Source organism: Nicotiana tomentosiformis, chromosome 5, assembly GCF_000390325.3.
Source record: "Nicotiana tomentosiformis chromosome 5, ASM39032v3, whole genome shotgun sequence".
NCBI classification, from domain to species: Eukaryota; Viridiplantae; Streptophyta; class Magnoliopsida; order Solanales; family Solanaceae; genus Nicotiana; species Nicotiana tomentosiformis.
In genome coordinates, this window is record NC_090816.1 from 84313674 (window position 1) to 84340060 (window position 26387).

Sequence of the window (26387 nt, forward strand, 5' to 3'; positions counted from 1 at the left end):
GTTTAGTTTCATCAGCTACTTTCAGCTTCTTTACTACATTGATTTGAGAAATGCCGTGAATATATAGGGGGCCGGTTATACAATAAATATAATTGGCAAGATAGTGGGTTATTTTTTTTATCATATTCATTCTTTGCTCAAAATATATATTCATAAACATATACATCCGTCCAGCAAATATTTGGTGAATTAATCAAGACAAGATTCACAAATTCAAAACGACAAGCTAAAACGCTCGCCTATAACCTAACATTGCCTGCTTCACATAAGAAGGTGTGGCTGAAGACACTTCAAATTACCCAACAAAAAAGAGGGTTCGGGAATCTCTGAATTCATATGCCAGAAACTTAATCCAACTATTTTTTCGTACATTAAATAAAAACTGAACTGAAAGAGGTTAGACTAAAACAACAACAACAACTACGCCGCGTTTAGTCAGAGTTAACTATGTGAATTCTCGCTGTCCGGTCCATTTCACTCTATTAGAACCGTTTTATTCCAATAAAAGTTACTACTGAAAGAAAATTTAAAGGTTTCATATTTCAATAAAGATCGCAAAAACCTGTAGGTGGTGGGGAAAGAAAATTTAAAGGTTACTACCGTTTTATTCCATTTCACTCTATTAGAACCGTTTGATTTTGCAATGGAGAGTCAACTGAAACTTATGTCAGAGAGTTTCTGTTGGATCACATGCACATCAATCCTTGCCTGAGAGGCAACCTGTGAAAATCGCAAACAAAATGAAATTGTTAATGATCTTTCACAATTAGAGAAGTTAAGAACTAAAAAGGTAATATATGAGTTAGGGGCGGCACAACATGATCTAAAACGATTTAATTGAATCCCTTTAGTTCGAAAAGTTATTCTTATATGCAAATAAGGTAAAACCAAATCTTTATATGTATATATCTATAACTTGTTGAATCCTTCAAGATAAGTGATCGGAAGCTAATAGTGTAGGCAAACAGTTGCTCAAATATTTCTTTAGGTCGCAATTAAGTCCAACCAACAAGTGTGGCATTTTTGCATTTTTTGAATTCCCTTATTAAATTTTCTAGCTCCGGCACTATTAATGGGTTAACCTTATCTAATGAAAAGAACTCATCAATTTTCTGCATTTATACCTCAGTTCGGATAGTGTGAAGTAAATTTGTATTAGTTTTGGTGCAGCTGCAGTTCACAATGCTAAGCCCCTCTTGCAGTAATACTTCAAGAACCCTAGAAAGGCGAAAACCTTCACTCTCGACACCACATTTGACCAAAATCTCCATGCCGTCCAAGCATTGCTTCACTGTCACAATTGTTGACGACGAGGAGTCACTAGTTGACGAGCTACCACTTACGGTATAATCAAGATTGCTTGAATTTGAAGCCTTCTTTAACTTTTCTCTCCTGTCTTCCAAATTCCTAACAATCTTCTGCAGGTGTTCTATATAATTCGCCGCCTCAAGTATGTGGTCCGATGTGGAACGTTTTCCCTGAAAATGTTCAACATTTATGCTTTTAGGCAAATTTAATGAGTCCATTAATTAATGGAATATAGAATTGATCTAATTTTGGGAAATAGGAGGATAGGAAGATATTCAATTCAACTGGAAGAAGAAGTTGAATAAAAAGTTTCTGATTTATTACAACACCAACAAAGATAAAAGAAATTGTTTCATTATCTATAACGTCTATCACTTCCGGAGCAAATTAAAATGACATACATAAATTGCTTAAATACAATGTTTTATGAACGTTAATTAGATGAAGCAACAGATCTGTCCCCGAGAAATAAATGAGACTAGACCTGGCGTGTCTCTTGTAGAATTAGTGCAAAAGAGAATCAATGCAATTTCTGTTATTCCCACCAATATTGCTGTATTTGTAAATAATAATTCTGCAAAATATAAGTTAACGTAATGAAACAATAATAAATTCGAGCCCACTGAATTCACAGTGTTTCCTTAAGGAATTTAATCCCCTCCTAGTACCCAAGGTAATGGATTATTTCCTCCCAGGATAGAACGAATAACACACTGGTGTAGCGGTACTTCAAACCCCAGTGTTTCAGCGAACACAAAGTTCGGTAGCAAATCACACTTACAGTTGCTTTATTTGAAGTTAAAAACAATGCAGAACGAAGGAGTATAAACTCAGAAAATCGTATGGAAATGCTGAGAGGAAGGAGTGCAAATGTATAGCCAATTTGTTGAGCGAATTGTGTGTTGTGTGTTGAGTGTCTTTCTTCAACATCTGCTGCACATATATATATAGCAGCAAAATGTTGAAGAAGACCAAACGTCCACCCTCCATGGTGGAGCAAGCATTACATGTTTGTGGAGCAAGCACTTCATGTTTGTGGAGCAAGCACTTCATGGTGGGAAGAGTATTAGGCGGCTGCCAAATGGTCAATACACGGATTGAAAAATATCTGTTACAAATGCGGATAATCTTACGTTAATATTTACTATTAACAAATAAATTTGGTCCAAAAAATTAATCAATCAATCGATCATTTGACCAAATCCAATTCCAAATCCAAATCCAAATCCAAAACCGAAGCCGAAGCCGAAGCCGTAGCCGTAGCCGTAGCCGAGCCGAGCGAGCGACGACGACGATGGCGCGAGGCTTGCTTTCTTCTTAACTCTTTAAGAGCTACAAGAAGAGCAATTATATATATACCCACCAAAAATGTCTTCCTCTTCCAATATGGGACAATGTCTCATTGTCAAGAGGGAAAACTTAAAATTTTACTCAAATTTTTATTTTCCCTCCATTTCCCATTCACCCTCATTTTAAGAATATTTCATCTTAAAAACAAAACCTCAACAATCCCCCACATGAATGGGGAATGGCTATATCACGAAAGTTTGCATGAAAAAACTGTGTGATTTACAAGTAAGGATTAATCGCATTTGGATAAGTAGGTTTCCCTTTGAACTTTCCGTAGTAAACTTATGTCGGATATACTCGGTCAATCGGTAGATTTGATATCTTTGAATCGTCGATCTTTGGTGTATACCTAGACAACCATAAGTCACACAATCAACCCTTAACCATCTTTGGTTCTCATTGTTGTGTTCGTTTCAGCCATGAACACCGCCTGGTTTCATAAGTACGTAGAGAACTGGCCTTACAAAGTTCTCCTTGAAGCGGCTAACACTTCACACTTACATAGGTGATTCCTAAATGTGTCATCCTGTAGATACACTATTTGATATACCCCGTATCAAATTTAGAAATTATTAAAAAGCCTTAATGCTTTATCCTTGGTACTGAACATTGTCTCATCACGAGAACGGACTAAAATTTTATTTGACAATGTTGAACCGTCATTAATGACTTTGTTTGATCTCCTTGAACCTAGATCTTGGGATCTCCAGTCTTCTAGGTAGAGTTACCGCCACAATGACTTGTTCTCGGCCATAGCCCCATTCCCCTTGATGATTTCTCAACTACCTCTCTAGTTAGGCCTTTTGTAAGTGGATCCGACACATTATCACTTGACTTTACATAGTCAATCGTGATAATTCCTCTAGAGAGTAATTGCCTAACGGTTTTATGTCTTCGTCGTATATGACGAGATTTACCGTTATACATAATGCTCCCAGCCCTTCCAATTGCCGCTTGACTATCACAATGTATGCATATTGGTGCCAACGGTTTGGGCCAAAATGGAATGTCTTCCAAGAAATTCCGGAGCCATTCAGCTTCTTCACCGGCTTTATCTAAGGCTATGAATTCAGCCTCCATTGTAGAGCGGGCAATACATGTTTGTTTGGACGACTTCCAAGATACCGCTCCTCCACCAATAGTGAATACATATCCACTCGTGGACTTAGAATCAGTTGAACCGGTGATCCAATTTGCATCACAGTATCCCTCAATCACCGCAGGGAAATTACTGTAGTGCAATTCAAAGTTCTGGGTATGTTCTAAATATCCCAAAACTCGTTTCATTGCCATCCAATGAGATTGGCCTGGATTGCTCGTATATCGACTCAGTTTACTTATAGCACAAGCTATATCTGGTCGTGTACAATTCATGATATACATTAAGCATCCCAACACACGAGCATAATCCAATTGTGATATGCTTTGGCCTTTGTTCTTTGCTAATGCAAGATTCACGTCAATTGGAGTCTTTGCAACTTTAAAGCCCAAGTGCTTGAATTTTTCAAGTACTGTCTTAATATAATGAGATTGTGACAATGCCAGACCTTGAGGAGTCTTATGGATCTTAATTCCCAGAATTAAATCAGCAACTCCCAAGTCTTTCATATCAAACTTGCTATTGAGCATATGCTTAGTAGCATTTATGTTGGCAATGTCATTACTCATTATCAGCATATCATCCACATATAGGCAAACAATGACTATGTGATTTGGAACATTTTTAATGTACACACATTTATCACATTCATTTATCTTAAAACCATTTGACAACATTGTTTGGTCAAATTTCGCATGCCATTGTTTGGGTGCTTGTTTTAGTCCGTAAAGAGACTTAACAAGTCTACATACCTTCTTTTCTTTACCTGGAACCACAAACCCTTCAGGTTGTTCCATGTAAATTTCTTCCTCCAACTCTCCATTTAAGAAGGCAGTCTTAACATCCATTTGATGAATTTCAAGACTATACACTGCAGCTAATGCTACTAACATCCGTATGGACGTAATTCTTGTAACTGGAGAGTATGTATCAAAGTAGTCTAGACCTTCTCGTTGTCTATACCCTTTGACTACGAGCCTTGCCTTGAATTTATCAATAGTGCCATCATCTTTGATTTTTCTCTTAAAAATCCATTTAGAACCCAAAGGTTTATTTCCAGGAGGAAGATCAACCAATTCCCATGTATGGTTGTTCAATATGGATTCTATTTCACTATTGACTGCCTCTTTCCAAAATAATGATTCCGAAGAAGTCATAGCTTCTTTAAATGTTTGAGGCTCATTCTCCAATAAGAAAGTCACAAAATCTGGTCCAAATGAAGTAGACGTTCTTTGACGTTTACTACGTCTTGGATTCTCCTGATTACATGTACTTTCTTTTATTTCTTCCCGAGGTCGTTTAGATCCTTCATCAAACGACTCACATTCCTTTTTATACGGATATATATTTTCAAAGAACTCAGCATTATCTGATTCTATAACCGTATTATTATGAATGTCGGGATTTTCTGATTTATGAACCAGAAATCGATATGCTTTACTATTTGTCGCATATCCTATGAAAACACAATCAACGGTTTTCGGTCCTATCTTTACCCTTTTGGGTTTAGGAACTTGCACTTTTGCCAAACACCCCCACACTTTAAAGTAATTCAAGTTGGGCTTCCTTTCTTTCTATTTTTCATATGGAATGGATTGTGTTTTGCTATAGGGCACTCGATTTAATATTCGATTAGCCGTAAGAATGGCTTCTCCCCACAAGTTCTGTGGCAAACCAGAACTTATCAACAACGCATTCATCATCTCCTTTAATGTGCGATTCTTTCTTTCCGCAATCCCATTAGATTGGGGCGTGTAAGGGGCTGTTGTTTGATGAATAATTCCATATTCTAAACATATTTCTTCAAAAGGAGATTCATATTCACCACCCCTATCACTTCTTATCATTTTTACTTTCTTGTTAAGTTGCGTTTCAACTTCATTTTTGTATTGCCTGAATGCGTCTATTGCTTCATCTTTACTATTCAGTAAGTAAACATAGCAATATCGAGTACCATCGTCAATAAAAGTTATGAAATACTTCTTTCCACCGCGAGATGGTATTGACTTCATGTCACAAATATCTGTGTGAATTAAGTCTAAAGGATTTGAATTCCTTTCAACTGACTTATAAGGATGTTTAACATACTTAGATTTCACACATGTTTGACATTTTGATTTTTCGCATTCAAACTTGGGCAGTACTTCCAAGTTAATCATTTTCCGCAAGGTTTTATAATTGACATGACCCAAACGTACATGCCATAAATCATTTGACTCAAGTAAGTAAGAAGAAGCTGAAATATCATTATTATTTTTCACAACCATTACATTTAGGTTGAAAAGGCCCTCGGTGAGGTAACCTTTTCCTACAAATATTTTATTCTTACTAATTACAATCTTGTTTGACACAAAAATGCACTTAAAACCGTGCTTAACAAGAAGTCCAGTAGAGACTAAATTCTTTCTCATTTCGGGAACATGAAGGACATTGTTCAAAGTCATGACCTTGCCATAAGTCATTTTCAGAAATATCTTCCCATATCCTTCAACTTTTGCTGTTGAAGCATTTCCCATATAAACTGTCTCTCCGGGTTCAGCAAGAGCATAAGAAGCAAAAGCCTCTCTAACTGCACAAACATGGCGAGTGGCTCCTGAATCAAACCACCACAGTTTAGGATTTCCCACCAAGTTACATTCAGAAAGCATGGCACACAAGTTATCAACATCATCATGGTTTACTACCATGTTTGCTTGACCTCTTTTCTTGTCTTTCTTCAGAGCACGACACTCCGTAGACTTGTGTCCAGTTTTTCCATAGTTGTAGCAGTTTCCACTGAACCGCTTCTTGCTTGGGTTGTATTTTGGACCAGAAGCCTTCTTCCTCTTTTTGTTAGCTTCAACAATATTTGCTCCCATTATTGTTGAATTTCTACGGCCTCTCCTTTCAGCAGCTTTATTGTCCTCTTCGATTCTCAACCGAACAATGAGATCTTCAAGGGACATTTCCTTTCTTTTGTGTTTCAAATAATTTTTGAAGTCCTTCCACAACGGAGGCAACTTCTCAATCATTGCTGCTACTTGGAATGCTTCGTTGATGACAAGACCTTCAGCAAGTAGATCATAAATAATCACTTGCAATTCCTGGACTTGGGTAATAACAGATTTGCTATCTACTATTTTATAGTCCAAAAAATTTTGCGGCAACGAATTTCTTCATCCCGGCATCTTCAGTTTTATATTTCTTTTCAAGCGCATTCCACAATTCTTTTGAGGTCTCCATGCTACTGTATACATTATACAGATTATCATCCAGCCTGCTAAGAATATAATTCTTGCATAAAAAATCAGAATGCTTCCACGCTTCAATCACGAGAAAGCGTTCATTATCTGGAGTTTTATCTGGCAGATCAGGAACATCTTCCTTGATGAACTTATGTAGACATAATATAGTTAAGTAGAAGAACATCTTCTGCTGCCAGCGCTTGAAATCAATCCCGAAAAATTTTTCGGGTTTTTCTGCCGGTGCCAACGCCGGTGTTCGGCTTGTCGATGCGTTGGCAGTTACTATCGGAACAGCTTGGTTTTCGCTTTCAGTCATCATTTTTTTTGTAAAATAATGACACAAACAAACGTTTAATACACGTTTTCAAACTGGAGTAAAAATCATGTAGATTTTAATATCCAATAAAATGCCACGAAGGCTTAACTCTCCAAAACGGGAGTACACAAACCACAAAGGTTTTAGTTTGCAGAATAATAAGAATAACACAAATACAGAAATAAATATTAAATTCCTTAAGATTGTTATTCCCGCTAATATTGCTGTATTTGTAAATAATAATTCTGCAAAATATAAGTTAACGTAATGAAACAATAATAAATTCGAGCCCACTGAATTCACAGTGTTTCCTTAAGGAATTTAATCCCCTCCTAGTACCCAAGGTAATGGATTATTTCCTCCCAGGATAGAACGAATAACACACTGGTGTAGCGGTACTTCAAACCCCAGTGTTTCAGCGAACACAAAGTTCGGTAGCAAATCACACTTACAGTTGCTTTGTTTGAAGTTAAAAACAATGCAGAACGAAGGAGTATAAACTCAGAAAATCGTATGGAAATGCTGAGAGGAAGGAGTGCAAATGTATAGCCAATTTGTTGAGCGAATTGTGTGTTGTGTGTTGAGTGTCTTTCTTCAACATCTGCTGCACATATATATAGCAGCAAAATGTTGAAGAAGACCAAACGTCCACCCTCCATGGTGGAGCAAGCATTACATGTTTGTGGAGCAAGCACTTCATGTTTGTGGAGCAAGCACTTCATGGTGGGAAGAGCATTAGGCGGCTGCCTTACGTTAAATCCAAATCCGTAGCCGTAGCCGTAGCCGTAGCCGGAGCCGAGCCGAGCGAGCGACGACGACGGCGCGGGACTTGCTTTCTTCTTAACTCTTTAAGAGCTACAAGAAGAGCAATTATATATATACCCACCAAAAATATCTTCCTCTTCCAATATGGGACAATGTCTCATTGTCAAGAGGGAAAAATTTAAAATTTTACTCAAATTTTCATTTTCCCTCTATTTCCCATTCACCCTCATTTTAAGAATATTTCATCTTAAAAACAAAATCTCAACAATTTCAATGTCAAAAGCAACTCCGCGATCGAGGACAGGTTGGGAAATCCAAAGAAAAAAGGAACACACGTTTCACAAACCTTAATAATTTCAAGAGGAAGCTGTTGTCGAAGAGAAGCGTAAAGAGTAGCCATTTCTTGTCTTCTTTGCCGTTCGATTTCTCTATGCATGACTTTCTTCTGTTTGTCATCACTAGTTTTTTCTACCGGGAGAGAAGCAGCTGACGATTTTCCTACCTTATTTCCCTTCTTATTGTTGTCGTTGTTGTTAAACCTGAGAGTGTTTTTGTCCAACTCCAACGGAGCAAAATCCGTTATCAGATCTTGTTGGTATAGGAAATTACAAGGGTTGGTATAAAGGAACTGATGGGAATCATTATCGTCAATATCTTGTTGTAAAGGAAGCATTGAATGGAAATTATCCATCGATCACTACTAATTCCAATAATTAATCAGTTCCAACCTTAAATAAGTATCAGATATAACCTATAAAATCACAAGTAGAAAAAGGAGGAGAGATACGTTTGTTAGGCTGTACGATTTGGGAAATCTTGAAGGGGGCCTTTGATGTCAAGATTCCTGCAAGTTTCTTAAAGAGATAATAAGCGGATCTCACCGGCCACTTTCTTTTATCTGCGTTTGGTCACTCTACTTCTAACCCAAAATCGGCTAATTAATTAGTTCACACTTGTGCAAACAAAATACCCTACATTTTATCGAGCTCCGTGAGCAACATTTTTGTTATGTCAATATTGCGACTTGACCAATTATTCAAAATGGATTTATATAATTGATAAAGATTTAATTATCTTTAGGTTTGCCCTGATCGTGACTTGGTGAGATATTTAATGTACTAATTAATCCTATTCGAAAGTTGGTTTGACCAAATAATTGCTTGGGAGTTGTATTACTGGGTAATGCTTTTACCAAAATACACGTGAAAAATCAAATTATGGTGGATGTCTACTCTTCCTCCGTGATCTTCTCAAATGCTTAATGACATATTCAATGACATATTTTTCTTCACTTTTCATGCCTATATAGAGGCCTTGTAATAGATAGTAAAATACACACAATTGAAGAAGAAATAAGAATCTCTCATCTCTTTCTCTCTATATCTATTAGCTTGTTTTTCCTTGTTCTATATTGTTACTTTGGGCTATATTTTATATTATGTTATCAACACGAAGTCTCTAACCTCAAGGTTGAATTCCACTTATGGTAAGATATATCTCGATGATCTATTGTCAAAATTATCCAGATTTTATATAAAAAGGTATGAAGTGTTACAGACACGTCTTTCTGCTACAACAACAAGTCCGAGTTTTAAACCAGATAAGTTTGTACCACTATTTAGAATAAACAATGGTCTGGTTATTAGAAAATTAGTATTTATGTGGCTGCTAAGGATGTCACCTTTTTAAATTTTCATGAACTAAATAATAGGTGGCATGCGGTATACTAAATAATCTACAAAATTAAAATTATACTTTATTATGTATGCTTATGGTTTTACCTTATAATACGATTTTAGTATGCCTAGTATAATGATTATATATTAGTTTACTGTCAAATATAATAATAATAATAATAATAATAATAATAATAATAATAATAATAATAATAATCGTAACTATTTTATTTAAATAAGATAAAATATTAGTACAAGAAGTATGTACTACACCAAATTTTTCATTGATGATAGTTCTTATCAAATTAACATGTTGAATCATTTCTATATGGAAAACATATAGTAGTAGATAGTAGACAGAGATTTGTCCACTATTTTTTTTGATTCCCTGATTGGCTTAAAGGTTCTGCTATATCTTTTTATTTTTCTAGAGAGCATAATACTTAGTTTCCACAAAAGTGCATGGTAACTAGTAGTACTATTATTCTGTTTGATATATAATGTTTCCTTAATATTCTAGTCATATCACTTTCATCTTGAAGTAAGCTTATTGCAGCAAAAACCACATGTGAATTTTTAATATTATTTTATATTTTCATATATCTGTTTGACACTAATTACTTAGCTGATTTGAGTAAACGAAAATCTATTGTTGCGAATTATATCCAAATGACATTATGAAGAGTTTAACTCAAGAGATAAGCATTTTCTTCATGTTTGAAATTATTTTTGTCCTTTACTATTAATGATATCAACTTCAATGAGTTCAAGTCGTAATGCACCATGAGGGTAAGACATCGGGATCAAGTCCTGATGCTCCATGATGATAAGAGTTGGGTTTAAGTCCCAATTCATTATGGTCTAACATGCCTTTATATTGGTAAGACATTGGGTTTGAGTCCCACTATACCATTTTGATGATATAATGATAACTAAAGAAAAATAATATATTTTTCATGAAAAGACATGAATATTGTCCCACTTGATTTGATCCATTCTTGAAGTGAATGTGGTAGCGGCGCATAATAAGTCTAAATGAAGACAAGTGGTTGAACAATGAACGTGAGTATTCTAAAGATCAAAATAATTATAATCATCACTATGATTATAAAAGGAGAACAATAAGGGTTATCAAAATTGTCCTTCAAAATGTGGAGGCAATGTTTACCATCAAATTGTTATGAAAAATAATAAAGCACGCCGCTGATTATGATCCATTCCTTGAAGAGAATATGACTTGTAATAAGCATTGAGAATTCAGACCCATTGCTAAAGGTGAATGGGGCAATATGTGATAAAAGTAATGAATAAAGACATGCAATGCATGATTAGATGAATATCACACAACTCATCTTTAAGGGAGGTTTGAGTGAAATAAAGAGAATAAATATTATTGTGTGGTTACATGAATATGTTATTGGTCGCGTACATGTGATACGCCAAAAAAAGATATTTTGTTGTGCCTTATAAAAGGTTATTAAAGGCAAAATTAAAGCAAGAAATGATTTTGCCTATGATGATTTTGACCATGATAATTTATTATGATATAATTTTATCCGTGAAAGAGACATTTACTATATGAATAGTGTGACAAAAGATCTTGTAGTACGAAAATTATTAAGAGCTCCGAAAAAATTAATTTGTTACTACCCGGATGAATAAAATTATTCACGACATTGATATTGTAAAGTCTCAAAAGAAACCTTTTGAGTTTCAAATGTATAAGTCAAAGTGGTTGGCATATTGAGACTATAAATGAAAGGAATGTTGAATATCTTCATATTTCTATAATCATAACGGGTAAATATAAAAGGTTACCCGATTTTCTTTCTATATAAGCATGATGTTGGAATCATATGTTACAAGTAAACTAGAGGTTTACTGAAACAAATGTTAGTTGGCATAACCGGTTAACCATCCCAGTTCAATTATGATGCGCAAAATTAATTGAGAATTACATTGGCATATATTAAATAAATAGAAGATTCTTGAAGAATTATCTTGTGCTGCTTATTCTCATGATATACCAGTTAAGGTTGTGATTGAATCCCTTGATTTCTTGAACAAATAAAAGGTAATAAATATATGGGCCCAGTCACCTGCCATGTGGGTCATTTACTATTATATGATTTAATAGATGCATCTATTTTATGGTTACATGTGCATTTGTTATCAACTTGCAGTTTGGCTTTTGCAAGATTGATTGCTCAAATTATTAGAGCACAGTTCCAGAATATAAATTATGATGATTTATCTTGATAATACTGGTTTAAATCCAAGTTGATTTAGCAGAAATTGTATGCCTCCTTATTATATCTAAACCATTGGTTATGAGAACAAAAATACCAAAATAAAATTTGGTATGTGATGTATTATTTAATATACAATAACACTTGTACGCATCTAGCCAAGTTATGATAAGTTCTCCCTATCACAATTCGTTCAGGGTCAGGAACCAAATAATTTCCATCTAGAAATATGAATGTGCTATATGATTTAATTATTCAACCATAATGCACAAAGATGGATCCCCAAATAAGGATAGGGATATGTGTTGGTGATCCCAATAATAGGGGGAGAAAATGGGCAGCTGAAAAAGTAATGCATGTATATTATTACATCTAGATCCTCGTACGAGAAAATGTGAATTTGAAGTTCAAGTGATAATTCATTTGCAAAATATTGCCAGACGTATTTGCTGACCCAAAGCTAAATATCATATACATCTGTTAATGCTCCAAATAAAATAAAGTTCATAATGAATAGAGTCTATGGCATGCATGAAGCATAATAGACTAATCGGTTCCAAAGATAAAACTCCTTGAAGAAGGAGAAGAGCAAATATTCAAGATGGTCATAATAAGGAGGCAAGTGCTCTAGAAGAGCACCACGACATAACACTTAATAAGACCTCATGGGAGAGGCTCAGGTACCTGAAAATAATAAGATAAAGAGATCTCAATAAGTTATGTCTTTATTGGTAATAGTAGAATCGATATAAAATGACCGTCGACGATATTGTTAATATAATATAGCACTCAATATTATTAATATTGACGAGGATCTTGAGCTCAAAATCTGTCATGAAATTTGGACAGATAAATGATTGGCCAAATGAAAAATACGCAATGAAAATTGATTTCACCTGAAAAATATGAAGTTTGACGGATAATCCCAACACCTGAAAGTATAAAGCCAGTGGAGGTATAAATGTGTTCTTGTGCGAAAAAAAAGGTCAAGTCGATAGACATAAAGACGACTTGTGTCACAAGAAGATTTGTAAATATCCTTGCATTGATTATATAGAGACATGTTCTCCTGTGGTGGTTGTCATCATTTTAGGTTTTAATCTGGCAATAAAAAAACGTGATATGCGTAAAATAAAAATCATTGAAGATTTAAATTGTTCTGAACCATATTAAGGTTTCCAAGAAATTTATTAAATAAAGCTTCAAAAATACTTATACGGATTGAAACAATCAGGGCGCATGTGGTATAATCGCCTAAGTGGGTACCTGTTGAAAGAAGGGTGCAAGAATGATTCAATTTGTTCTTGCGTCTTTATTAAAAGATCTGGATCTAAATTTGTTATAATCGACGTTTATGTTGATGATTTAAATATCATTGGAACTCCTAGGGAGCTTCCTAAAGCAGTAGACTATTTAAAGAAAGAATTTGAAATGAAAGATTTTGGAAAGACAAAATTTTATCTTGGTCTATAAATTGAGTATATGAAAGATGAAATTTTTGTCCATCAATCAACATACACTAAAAAGATTTTAAAGCGATTCTATATGGATAAAGCACATCCATTAAGTACCCCGATGGTTGTGAGATCACTCGATATAAATAAAGATCTATTCCGACCTCATGAAAATAATAAAGAGCTTCTTGGTCCCCAAGTACCATATCTTAGTGCAATTGGTGTACTAATGTATCTTTCTAACATTACAAGGTCTGACATAACTTTTTCGGTCAATGTCTTAACAAGATATAGCTCTGCTCCTACAAGGAGATATTGGAATGGAATCAAACACATATTGCGGTATCTAAAAGGGACTACCGATATGAGATTATTTTATGGCAATGATTGTAGTCCCGATCTTGTTGGTTATGCTGATACTGGGTATTTATCTAACCCACACAAGACTCGATCTCAAACAGGCTATGTGTTTACATATGGAGGCACTGCCATATCTTGGCGACGACTAAACAATCAATCGTGGCTACTTCATCTAATCATGCCGAGATAATTGCTATTCATGAAGCAAATCGAGAATGTGTATGGTTGAGGTCTATAATACACCTTATTCGAGACAAATGTGATTTGAAGTGTGACAAACTGCCTACAATTTTTTATGAAGACAATGTAGCATACATAACCTAATTGAAGGGAGGATTCATAAAAGGGAATAGGACAAAGAACATTTCACCAAAGGTATTTTTCACACATGATCTTCAAATGAATGGTGATATCAATGTGCAACAGATCCGTTCAAGTAATAATATGGCTGATTTGTTCACCAAATCTCTACCGACATCAACCTTCAAGAAACTAGTGTACAAGATTGGGATGTGAAGGCTCAACGATGTGAATTGATGCTCTCATTAGGGGGAGTTAATACGCGTTGTACTCTTTTTCCCTTACAAGATTTTGTCCCATTAGGTTTTTCTTATAAAGTTTTTAACGAGGCAACCAAAAGGCGTATATCTAAACATGTGTACTCTTTTTCTTTCACTATAATTTTTTCCTAATAAAGTTTTAACGAGACACATTATCTATGGACATCCAAGGGGGAGTGTTATAAGAAAAACTAAATTATGGTGGATGTCTATTCTTCCTCCATGATCTTCTCAAATGCTTAATGACATATTCAATAACATATTTCTATGCTTAATGACATATTTAATGACATATTTTTCTTCACTTTTCATGCCTATATAAAGGCCTTGTAATAAATAGGAAAATACACACAATTGAAGAAGAAATAAGAATTTCTCCTCTCTTTCTCTCTATATCTCTTAGCTTATTTTTCTTTGTTCTATATTGTTACTTTGAGCTATATTTTATAATACGTTTGCTCTTATGTTTCCTCTTTTCTTTTCATGGAATAGTAATTCTTTGCGTGAAATGTCTGGAGTTGGATTTTTATCTAGAGTCCTTCTTTATAATGGGGATTTTTATTATCTTAAGTTACAGTAAATGCACTAACAACAGCTCAGACCAAAAAAAAAAAAAAAAGAGAGATAAATAACAGGCCAGACAAGTTACAAGCAGATAATATGTTGACCTAAATTGTGTTTGTTTCATTTATGCTTTATGGTCCCTGTGTTTTTTGTCATGACTTATCTTGCTTTTTCTTCTTCTTCTTCTTCTCTCTCAATTTTTTTCTTGTACTGCTTTCCTCTTCCTAAAAGAAATCAATAAAGTGAAATGGGATATTTGGTATAGATGTACCGGGTTTAGCATAACGAAGTATAACTTTAGTGAGAAAAAATAATTCAAGGAAGAAAGAAAAAACGGGCAACAACAGAATTTGGTAAAATAAGACTAGCTTGGTCGCCATGTTGATTTGGCTAGAGAGAAAGACATAACCTATCGTTCTTTTAAGAATCGCATTAATTAAGGGAAAACAAAGCCTCTTAAACCAAATCTGGCTCGTAAATGAATTAATTAGCCTATCTGTAAGTTGTCCAAAATCATTAGAGGATGCTTTCTGGGACGTACCCAGGGGCTAATTAAATTTAAGAGGACATGACAACTTGGCTTTGGAACAGTATCAATTCTTTAAGATACAGAAAGATATATGTCAAAAGGATATACAAGTTAATTGAAGACATGCAATCATCTATTACAAAGACCAAGAGAATAGGTTAACAGCATCGTATCTGCTGAGAAGAAAGGAAATCCGGAAGTTCATTTGTTTATAAGTTTTTTTTCCCTTTTTAAGATATTTGAGATATTTGGCAGGAAAAAATGTAGTTGTTACTCACATTTAGATTTAGTTCGATTATGTGGACGCATAAAGAAAACAAGAATCTGCATTTGGTTATTTCCTTTTAATTGTAGGAGCGAACTTATAAAGAGTCACTTAGAGCCGGCCAAGTTTCTCGGAGGCCAAAAGTACTTTTTTTCCCCAAAAATATTTTTTTTTAAAATTGAAGCTTTTTGGCCAATAAAGAGAAATATTTTTGGCCAGCACCAGAAGCAGTTTTTCTGCTTTTGGTAAGAAGCAGAAAATTCTAGCTTCTTTCAAGAATCAAAAGCAGGAGTAGAAAATTAATATATTCACGACAAAGCTATTCTCACCATAAATTATATTTTCCAAATTATCCCTTACTAATTTTAGTTTTTTCTTTTCATTTTTGTTTCTAGTTTTAGCATTCTTTTAAAACTAAAGATATCATATACATGAATCATATAGTAACTTTTCAAATTCTTTATTGACTTTTCTTGTTTTTGATTTTTTCTTTGTGTAATGTCTTGTAACTTTTCAAATTATCTTCTTCATTTTTTCCACTAAAGCAAATTATCTACATCCTTCTTTAGATTATCAATTCTCTTCCTATAAATAATCATTTATAATTTCTTCTGTTATATGCTATTAGTTTTCGAATCTTTAAAACAGTTATCAAATCTAATTTGATAAATTACCTACAAATATGTAATAAATTTACAATTGCATCACATAATCTATCTATATATTATTCAAAGAAGAAGCAAAAAAATCCACATTAAGCCAAGTGGCAGCCTCACAATAGGCCACTTGACAACTTAAGACAAAGTTAGTAAAGTAAGGTAATAATTAGTTTCTTTTTGAATTTAATTTTTTTTAAAAATAAATTATACATTATATGTTGTCAATAATTAGTTACTCTTTTTGAACTTGAATTTAAACATACTTAATATTTTTTTACGATTTATTTTATATATTTAAAATTATTTCTATTTTACGCTCAATGTCATCTTTCAAGTTTGACATTCAGAATCATCTAATTTCAACTACCATGGCTATGTATAATTTCATCCGATGACATTCTTCTACCGATAAGGAATTTAACTATTATACTAATGAAGACATTACTGCAGAGATTGAGGAAGGAGACGAGCCTTCTGATATTCCTTTAGAAATGCAAGACAAGTCTTCTACTAATATGGAGGCGTTGTGCGATATAAGTAAAGATGAAATTGTTGCAAAATATTATCATGTGTGAGCAGTGACGGACTCCGAATTTTGTGCAAGCGGGTTCAATCTTAGAAGTAGATAACTTTAGTCGTAAAATAGTAGTTGTCAAGTGAGTTCAAATAAAATATTTATATAAAATATACGGTGTTTTAATCGTAATTTATACATATACACAATTTTATTTTTTGGTGAAGCGGGTTCAATTGAACCCGCTTGCCACCACGTGCGTCCGCCACTGTGTGTGAGTGATTTCACTTATTATTTCATGGTGGATTATCAATATATAGTAATTTGCGTAATAGACTTCTAATTTATACTGAATGATGTATTTTGATTATTCAAATCACCATGTAACAATAAGCAATTATACTAGATAATATTATATGCTTTGGTATAACTATATATGTAAAATTGATTTAAATATTTAATATGTTTGTTTACTTTATGTTTTATATTTTATTTAAAAGTCTCTTATGATAAATATTTAAGTTCATTTTCTCTTTAAAAGAATTATAAGGCTTTGAAACTATTCTTTTTGGTAATTTGACACTCAAAAGTACTTTTTAGAAAGAATGGCCAAACACAATTTATTTACTAAATGTTGCAAAATATACTTCTTAAATGAATTGGCCAAACACAAAATAAATTTTTTTTAAAAGTACTTTTAAAAAAAGTACTTCTAAAAAAAGTAAAGTAGTCTTCATTACTCCATTCATGAGCTATGAAATCTGAATTTGTGGTATGCTTTGAGGCTACAAATCATGCAAATTTGTTATGGAACTTTATTTCAATATTTATAATATAACGATGACTGCTGAAAAATTATCATGAGAATCCTACAACAATATTCTTTGTAAGATTAGGATACAAAAAAGTATCCATAAACAAGTTCAGAGACATTGAATCTTATGATTAGCGATCATTTAACAAAATGATTTACTGAACAACGTGTTAAAAGAATTGTCCTTGTTAAACATTATGGCTGATATTATGCGTTGACTTACTTATTATACATAGAAAACCGGAAGAAAGGGGAGTTTCAAGCGCATCACCAGCCTTATAGCCTGGCCAAGCTTTTCTTTGAGCCAAAAGTGATTTTTTTTTTGGGCGAAAAACACTTTTAGCCAAAAATGAAAGTGTTTGGTCAAGCTTTTAGATGGAAAAAGTGCTTTTGAGGAGAAGCAGAAGCAGTTTTTGACAAGCAAAAAAAAATAGTTTATCTCCAAAAGCATTTTTCTGAGAAGCACTTTTGAGAAAAATACACTTAGAAGCAGTTTTCAAAAGCTTGGCCAAACATTAATTATTGATCAAAAGTGCTTTTCAAATTAATTAATCAAATACAAACTGCTTCTCACCAAAAGTACTTTTTTGAAAAGTATTTTTGAAAAAAATATCTTTCGGAATAAGCTGATTTTAGAAGTTTGGCCAAATATGCTATTAACTTTAAATAATGACGTATGGTACTTTAAATGTTGACCTTATATCAATTTCTTGCTTCTATGGAATCTTTTGAAACATATAGCGAAAAAGTGAAAAGGAAAAAGTTCCCACTTTTTTCCCGGGTCAGTCGGCATTTACCTCGCTGTAAATTCATCTTTGACTGCCTGATCTTAGAAAACATACGCTAATGCAACTTTATGTTCATGGTAAAGGTTTATTGGCACCCAAATTACCAAATACTTATATCAAAGTGTATTGATTATCAATGTAATTTCACAAGTGGATTTGAGATCGTATTAATTATCACAATTAAATAATTTAAAGGGGTGTATATGTCATACCCCAACCTTAGGAAGTGCGACCGGCACACGATACCCGAAGACCCTCCCGAACCGACATATGTTCTTATATTCTTTTTATCCATAAAATTGGGCCATTGAGGCCTCCAAGTAATAACAATAGAATTAACATATGAATAACAAGTGGCGGAGGTAGGATCTCCGCGAAGAGGGTTAGAAAAAAAAGTTAAAAAAGATTGTAACTAATGAGAATTGAACCTATGATCTTAAGAAGATTTTGAACCCCTTTGACCACTAAGCTACACTTTTGGGCTGTGTCAAGGGGATTCAAAACTTAATATATAGAGGTAAAAAATAGATTTTGCCTTATATATACAGTGTAAATTTTTGGCGAAGGGGGTTCGGGCGAACCCCCTTCCACCCCCTAAATCTGCCCTTGTGAATAACTGATTAGCAAAGGAAATATCGACATTTCATGTATATTCATAACTGTACTCAACAAAGTTACAATCCCACTCTTTTACATACAACTAAACTCTAGTCTGCAAACCTCTAAGAAAATCAAAATGATTACAAGTTTACATGACTTGGTCGGAATAGGGCCCCACCGTACTCAAAACATTTATGATGTCTGCTTCAGTACCTATTGATTTCTTAACAGCTACTCCGAAGGAGTGGAGAGCAACAACCAATCAGTTGGAATAACCCCTACTGAGGAGGGACGTCACCTACTCTATCTACACATATTGGCATGAACACAATGCTCAAAAGAAAGAGGCGTCAGTATGGATAATGTACTGAGTATGTAAGTGTAAGAAACACAAGTAAATCAGAGTTGTAGCATATGATATGTGAGTACATAATCCCATCCCGGACACCGATGACAAGCCGCCGGCGAAGTGAAAAAACAGTGGAGACTATGAACCATGAATCATAAATGTATGCAAACTTTTGTGAAACCAAGCCATTCATTGGGACCATGCATTAGGTTATACGATACATATTTATACATATCTTCAGCCACTCTTTGGGGCATATTTTATCACTCCATACCCAGTCTCATAGAGGACTTGGTCGTACCCAGCTAGAGGAGGGCTCGGTAACCTCACTTCACACATCATAGTTACCCGGCCACACAAAGGCTAGGTCGTACCCGGCCATAGGAGGGATCGGTAATGTCGTATAACCCAACATTTCGTACCCAGTCTCTTGGAGAGCTCGGTCATACCTGGGCCTATGCAGAAGGGATTGGTCGAGATTCATATCTTTTTCATCATACACAACTAATCAGTGGTTGCACAATAGGAATTGTACCCGGCCGACTATAACATGGCTCGGTAAAATAAGTGTATATATATATATATATATATATATATATATATATATATATATATATATATATATATATATATATATATATATATATATATAAGCGCAATGAAATGTCAATTTCAAGGGATATCAACTTTAAACCCAGCATGAATCAAGCACTCCGACCTCAGGATACCAACTGGAATATTTTAGACTTTACTAGAAACGCTACCAGCAAGAATGTACAAGGACGGAACAACATCAACTAGAGGGGCGTAGAACTACCAAACCTTACAATGCAGGAATCATTTAGAAAGAATGAGAAACTTACACTAACTCATGCCAAGAAAGAAATTCGCCCTACATACATTGTTAGAGATCTAACTATACTTCTATAGTGGTTAACTTTGCCTCTAATGAACCTTCAGGATCAATCCCAATTCCAAGTTTCTCCAAGCTAAATCCTAATAGAACCATCTTTTGATTCAGTTTAGGCTATTTGATCATAATAGATGATGAAAGTCTTCCCTCCAAGAGCTCCAAAAATCGCCCAACCAAGTGGAAATGAGAAAGAAATGAACCAAATCCCGTATAAAAATCATGTATCCCCAGGTTCTTCCTCTTCGCGATCGCGGAAAAAGCCTCGCGATCGCGAAGGCCAACCGGCCCTGCCCAAAAATTCCTTCTACGCGAATGTGAGCTCCACTATGCGATCGTGGTTCACATCCATCCAAGCCTTCGCGATCGCGCTCCAACCATTGCGAACGCGAAGGTATAAACTCCTAGCTCAACGGTTCATCGCAACACACCTTATGCGATTGCGTAGAACAACTCTCGTGCAACAGCTCAGCCTCAGCAATCCTACACGTTCGCGAATTCCCTCACACGAATGCGAAGAACCTCCTGCTCAAACTTCACGATCGCGACACCATTTATGCGATCGCGTAGAACAAAGGCTCCACCAGTCCACTTTATACTTCGCGATCACGTACACTCTTCGATGATCGTGATACATACCCAACACATCAGAAACCAGCAGCTGCAACACATAGAGAAATGGTCTGAAAGCATCCCGAAATGCACACTTTGCGATCGTGTACGCTCTTATATCAATACCATGAATCGATGATAAAAACCTTCTTTCAACTTTCAAACATTCAAACTTCGACGAACGCGTCAGAATAATACTTTAACATTCCGGAATAACGCCAAACTTTACGTACAAGTCACAAATCATGATACGAACCTATTCCAAGGCTCGAAACCCCAAACAGACATTGATAACACCAAAGTCTACTTCAAATCAAACTTAAGAAATTCTAAACTTTCATAGTGCCAACTTTCCACAATAAGCGTCAAAGTGCTCCTGGACCACCCGATACTCGAACCGAACATACACCCAAGTCTAAAATCATCATACGAACCTATTGGATCCTTCAAATCTTGATTCTGAGGTGGTTTACCTAAAAGTCCAACATTGGTCAACTCTTCCAACTTAAAGCTTATGAATTGGGAATTTCCCTTCCGAATGAACTTTGAACTTCTCGAAATTCAATTCCGACAACAAATACAAATCATAAAACATGAAGTGAAGCTACTCGAGGCCTCAAACCGCAGAACGACATGCTAGAGCTCAAAACGACCGGTGGGTCATTACATTCTCCCCTACTTAAACATACGTTCGTCCTCAAACGTGTCAAGAACTGCTTCGGAGTTGCTCAAAATCGTTGTTTAACACCTCATGCACCTACTCGTGCCACCACAACCCATGTGAGCACATTAGCTCGAGACCGACCGAAGATCATTTCTACTACCTCTCAAGGATCTCAAAAGGTTCTATATACCTAGGGCTCAACTTTCTCTTCTTCCCGAACCTCATCACACCCTCCATGGGTGAAACCCGGAGCAAGACCCGCTCTCCAACCATGAATGCAACATCGCAAACCTTCTTGTCCGCATAACTCTTCTGTCTAGATTGGGTTGTATCTGGATCATTTTGACCTTCTACAAAGTATCACAAACCAGATACGTGCCTAATAACTTAGCCTCTCCCGGCTCAAACCACCCAACTGGAGAATGACACTGTCTCCCATATAAAGCCTCATACGGTGCCATCTGAATAATCGACTGGTAGTTGTTGTTGTAGGCAAACTTCTGTCTAGATTGGGCTGTATCCTCCAATATCTGAATAGTGCGCTCGGACTGTTCGTCCGTCTGAGGGTGAAATATTGTACTCAACTCAACCTGTGTACCTAGCTCATATTATACAGCTCTCTAGAAATATGATGTGAACTATGTACCCCGATCAGAGATGATGGATACCGGCACGCCATGAAGTCGTACAATCTCGCGGATATAAACCTGAGCGAGGTGCTCCGAAGAATAGGTAGTCACTACCGGAATGAAATGAACCGACTTGATCAACATGTCCACAATCACCCATACCACATCAAACTTATTCTAAGTCTGTGGGAGTCAAACAACGGGGTCCATAGTTACACGCTCCCATTTCCACTCGAGAATCTCAAGCCGCTGAAGCAAACCACCTGGTCGTTGATGATCATACTTCACCTGCTGACAATTTAGGCACTGAGCTACATACTCCACTATGTCTTTCTTAATCATCCTCCACCAATAGTGCTTCCTCAAGTATTGATACATCTTAGCGGCACCCGGATGAATGGAGTACCACGAACTGTGGGCCTCCTGAAGAATCAACTCACGCAATCCATCCATATTGGGCACATATAACCGGCCCTGCATCCGCAACAAACCGTCGTCCCCAATAGTAACCTCCTTGGCATGGCCATGCTGAACTGTGTCCTTGAAGACAAGTAAATGGGGGTCATCATGCTGGAATTCTCTATTACGGACATATAGAGAAGACCGAGAAACCAAGCAGGCAAGAACTTGACTGGGCTCCGAAACATCCAATCTAACAAAATGGCTGGCTAAGGCCGGAGCCTCCAATGCTAATGGCTTCTCCGCTACCGGTAGATATTCTAAACTACCCAAACTCTCCGCCTTTCGACTCAAGGCATCGGCCACCACATTGGCCTTCCCGAGATGATATAGAATAGTGATATCATAATCCTTAAGTAACTCTAACCACCTCTGCTAATGCAAGTTAAGATCTTTCTGCTTGAACAGACGTTATAGACTCTGGTGGCGGTAAAGACCTCACAAGGAACATCGTACAAATAATTCCGCCAGATGTTCAATGCATGAACAATGGCTACCAAATCAAAGTCGTGGACTAGATAATTCTTCTCATAGGTCTTCAGTTGTCGAAAATGTGCAGGCAATTACCCTACCGTCTTACATCAACACCGCGCCAAAGCCAACACGTGACGCATCACAATACACAGTAAAAGACCCCGAGCCCATAGGCATCACCAATACTAAGGCTGTAGCATTGTAGTCAAAGCAGTCATGAGCTTTTGAAAGCTCGCCTCACACTCCTCAGTCCATCTGAACGTAGCACCTTTCTGGGTCAATCTGGTAATAGGTGCAACAATAGATGAGACACTCTCTACGAAGCGATGATAGTACCCGGCCAAACCAAGGAAACTTTGGAAATCAGTAGCTGAAGACGGTCTAGGCCAACTCTGCACTGCTTCAATATTCTTTGGATCACCCTTCACTCGACACCATATGACCCAAAAGCGCCACTGAATCAAGCTAGAATTCACACTTTGAGAATTTTGCATACAATTTCTTCTCTCTTAAGGTCTGGAGCACGATCCTCGGGTCAATAAACACAATGATGAATGAATCATGATAAGGCTGGAATATACTGTTCATCGGGTGCATAAATATTGTTAGGGCGTTGGTCAGCCCAAATGACATCATGAGGAACTCGTAGTGACCATATCAATTCCTGAAGGCAGTCTTAGGAATATCCAGATCTTGAATCTTTAGCTGATGATAACCTGACCGCAAATCAATCTTTGAGAACACTCTGGCTCCCTATAGCTGATCAAATAAGTCATCAATGTGTGGCAATAGATACATGTTCTTCATTGTAACCTTGTTCACTACCGATAATCAATACAAATGAGCATAGAACCATCCTTCTTCTTCACAAACAAGACCGAAGCACCCCACGGTGACACACTAGGCCGAATAAAACCCTTATCAAGCAACTATTGCAACTGTTCCTTTAACTCCTTCAGCACTGCTGGGGCCATACGATATGGTGGAATAGAAATGGGCTGAGTACCTGGCAACTAGTCAATACCAAAATCGATGTCCCTTTCAGGCGGCAAGCCCGGATGATCCGTTTGAAATACATCTGGGAAGTCTCTAACGACCGGAACTGACTTAACGATAGAAGTATCAGCACTAACATCCCTCACAAAGGCTAAATAAAAATCACACCCCTTCTCAACCATCTGCTGAGCCTTTAGAAATGATATAACCCTGCTAGGAACATAATCTAATGCACCCCTACACTCCAACTGTGGTAAACCGGGCATGACCAATGCCACAGTCTTGGCGTGACAATCTAGAATAGCATGATAGGGCGTAAACCAGTCCATTCCCAATATAACATCAAAGTCTACCATACTAAGTAACAATAGATCAACTCTAGTCTCGAAGCCACCAATAATAACTAACATGACTAATACACACAATCCACAACAATAGAGTCTCCCACAGGTGTGGACACATAAATAGGAGAACTCAAGAAATTATGTGATATATCCAAATACGGAGCAAAGTAAGATGACACATATGAATAAGTGGATACCGGATCAAATAAGACCAATGCATCTCTATGGCAAATAGGAACCATACCTATTATGACTGAGTCTGAAGTAACTGCCTCTGTCCTACCCGAAAAATCATAGAATCTGGCATGGCTTCCCCCTCTAGGGCGACCTCTACTCGTACGTCCCCCATCCCTAGCTGGCTGAGCGGGTAGAGCGGCAACTGGGGCAGTAACCATGGCCTGGGATGTTTGTGGACCTGACTTAATATGCGGAGCCTAAGTAGCCTGGGGAGGTGCACCCCTCCTGAATCTGGGGCAGTCTCTAATCATGTGGCGAGTATCGCCACACTCAAAGAAAGCTCTCGATGGACGTGGCGGCTAGGGATGGCTCGGGCCTGGTCGGCTAGACTAACCGCTGAAGGCACCCTGTGTAGGAGGTGCACTAGAAAGTGGTTGAGAAAAGTGTGGAACGCGAGACCTCGGACTACCCAGAGCACCACTAGAAGATAGAAGTGCTAAAGGAACTCGACGACTCACATAGACTCTACCATGATGAGTTGTAGCTGCAACATGACCACCCTAAATCTACTCGTACCTTGAGGCCTCTTGGCCTCCCTATTATCTCTCTCACGGCCTTGACTTCTAATATTCTAATGATTCTCACAAATTCACTCGATAATTAGCTTAAACGTAAGGTCAAGATTCCTCTCTGGATTAAATATGAACTCTACAAAATAAACTAATATGAAGCACTGTGAAGATATGCAAAAACACGTTAATGGGCTAGTCTTTAGAAAAATATCTCTCGAATATTCTCCTAACCTGGTTTAATCAATAAATCAAAAAGCTCTCTCGATTACTTAGAAGAATCACTAAATTAAACCAAACCAAATAATGCAAAATTAATCACCAAAATATTCCTCTTTTGATTAAATAAACTGGTGAAAAAATTGGCAATCAATTCAAAGAACCATAAACGAATTCATGAAATTAAACTAGAGTTAAATCGACAAACAACACTCAAAACACCATATCCGTCAAAACCCTAGGGAATAACTACTCCATAGATATGGAGCAAGCCATCACAAATAAGTTTAAGAACATAGAACACATCAAAGACAACTTTACAATACAAACTCTAGTTTCGCACTGATTGTTGGCAAGAGGATTGATGAAATCGTGTGTCTTCATGCCGTGGTAGCTCTCTAAAACTCTCCTAGGTCGAATCTCCCTTCAAAAATGTGTTCTCGGTGTATTTATACCAAGTAGAAATTGTAACACCCCGGAAAATTTCGAAATACTTAAACGCTGGTAAGAGAGTTGAAGTGTGTTAATTATATTATTTTATATGCAGACGAGGACTATTAATATAATGGTTATCAATTGGATATGATAATAAGTGTACGAGGCATATTATAAGTGATGTGGGGTCTAAGAAAAGCCCTAAGTCCAAGTCAAGTTGGAAATTATATGATAGGCTAAAAGTTTCAAATGAGTACGGACAAAAATAACCTTTGGACGAGCATATCTACATATATGTAGGGCTTTATGTGATGTATGACATATGAAATGAAATATCTTCTACTCTAGTATCTAACTCTTCAAATCGTTCGTCATTTGAACACTCCTACAAGAAGTTATGACAAAATTACCAAAGGCTTGCTGAAGGTGATTCTGCGGCAAATTCTGCGATCGTAG

At 36.3% G+C, this 26387-nt stretch overlaps 1 protein-coding gene across 1 annotated transcript; it reads right to left on the minus strand.

Moving 5' to 3' along the window:
* Window positions 1–295: 295 nt before the first annotated feature.
* On the minus strand, window positions 296–8965 carry LOC104114607 (transcription factor bHLH118-like). Its single transcript, XM_070175037.1, has 3 exons — window positions 8409–8965; window positions 1125–1478; window positions 296–720 (listed from the first exon to the last, which is right to left on the minus strand). The coding sequence occupies exons 1-3, from the start codon at window positions 8751–8753 to the stop codon at window positions 652–654; spliced, it is 768 nt and encodes a 255-aa protein (XP_070031138.1). The 5' UTR covers window positions 8754–8965; the 3' UTR covers window positions 296–651.
* Window positions 8966–26387: the final 17422 nt, after the last annotated feature.

Bases quoted from the DNA above. Each gene is read 5' to 3' on its own strand.
- LOC104114607 (XM_070175037.1), bottom strand. From the start codon at position 8,753: ATGGATAATTTCCATTCAATGCTTCCTTTACAACAAGATATTGACGAT. The intron at 1,479-8,408 runs GTTTGTGAAACG...GAACATTTTCAG, and splicing joins TTCCTCTTGAAATTATTAAG to GGAAAACGTTCCACATCGGA. The intron at 721-1,124 runs GTATAAATGCAG...CGATTTTCACAG, and splicing joins TTCACACTATCCGAACTGAG to GTTGCCTCTCAGGCAAGGAT.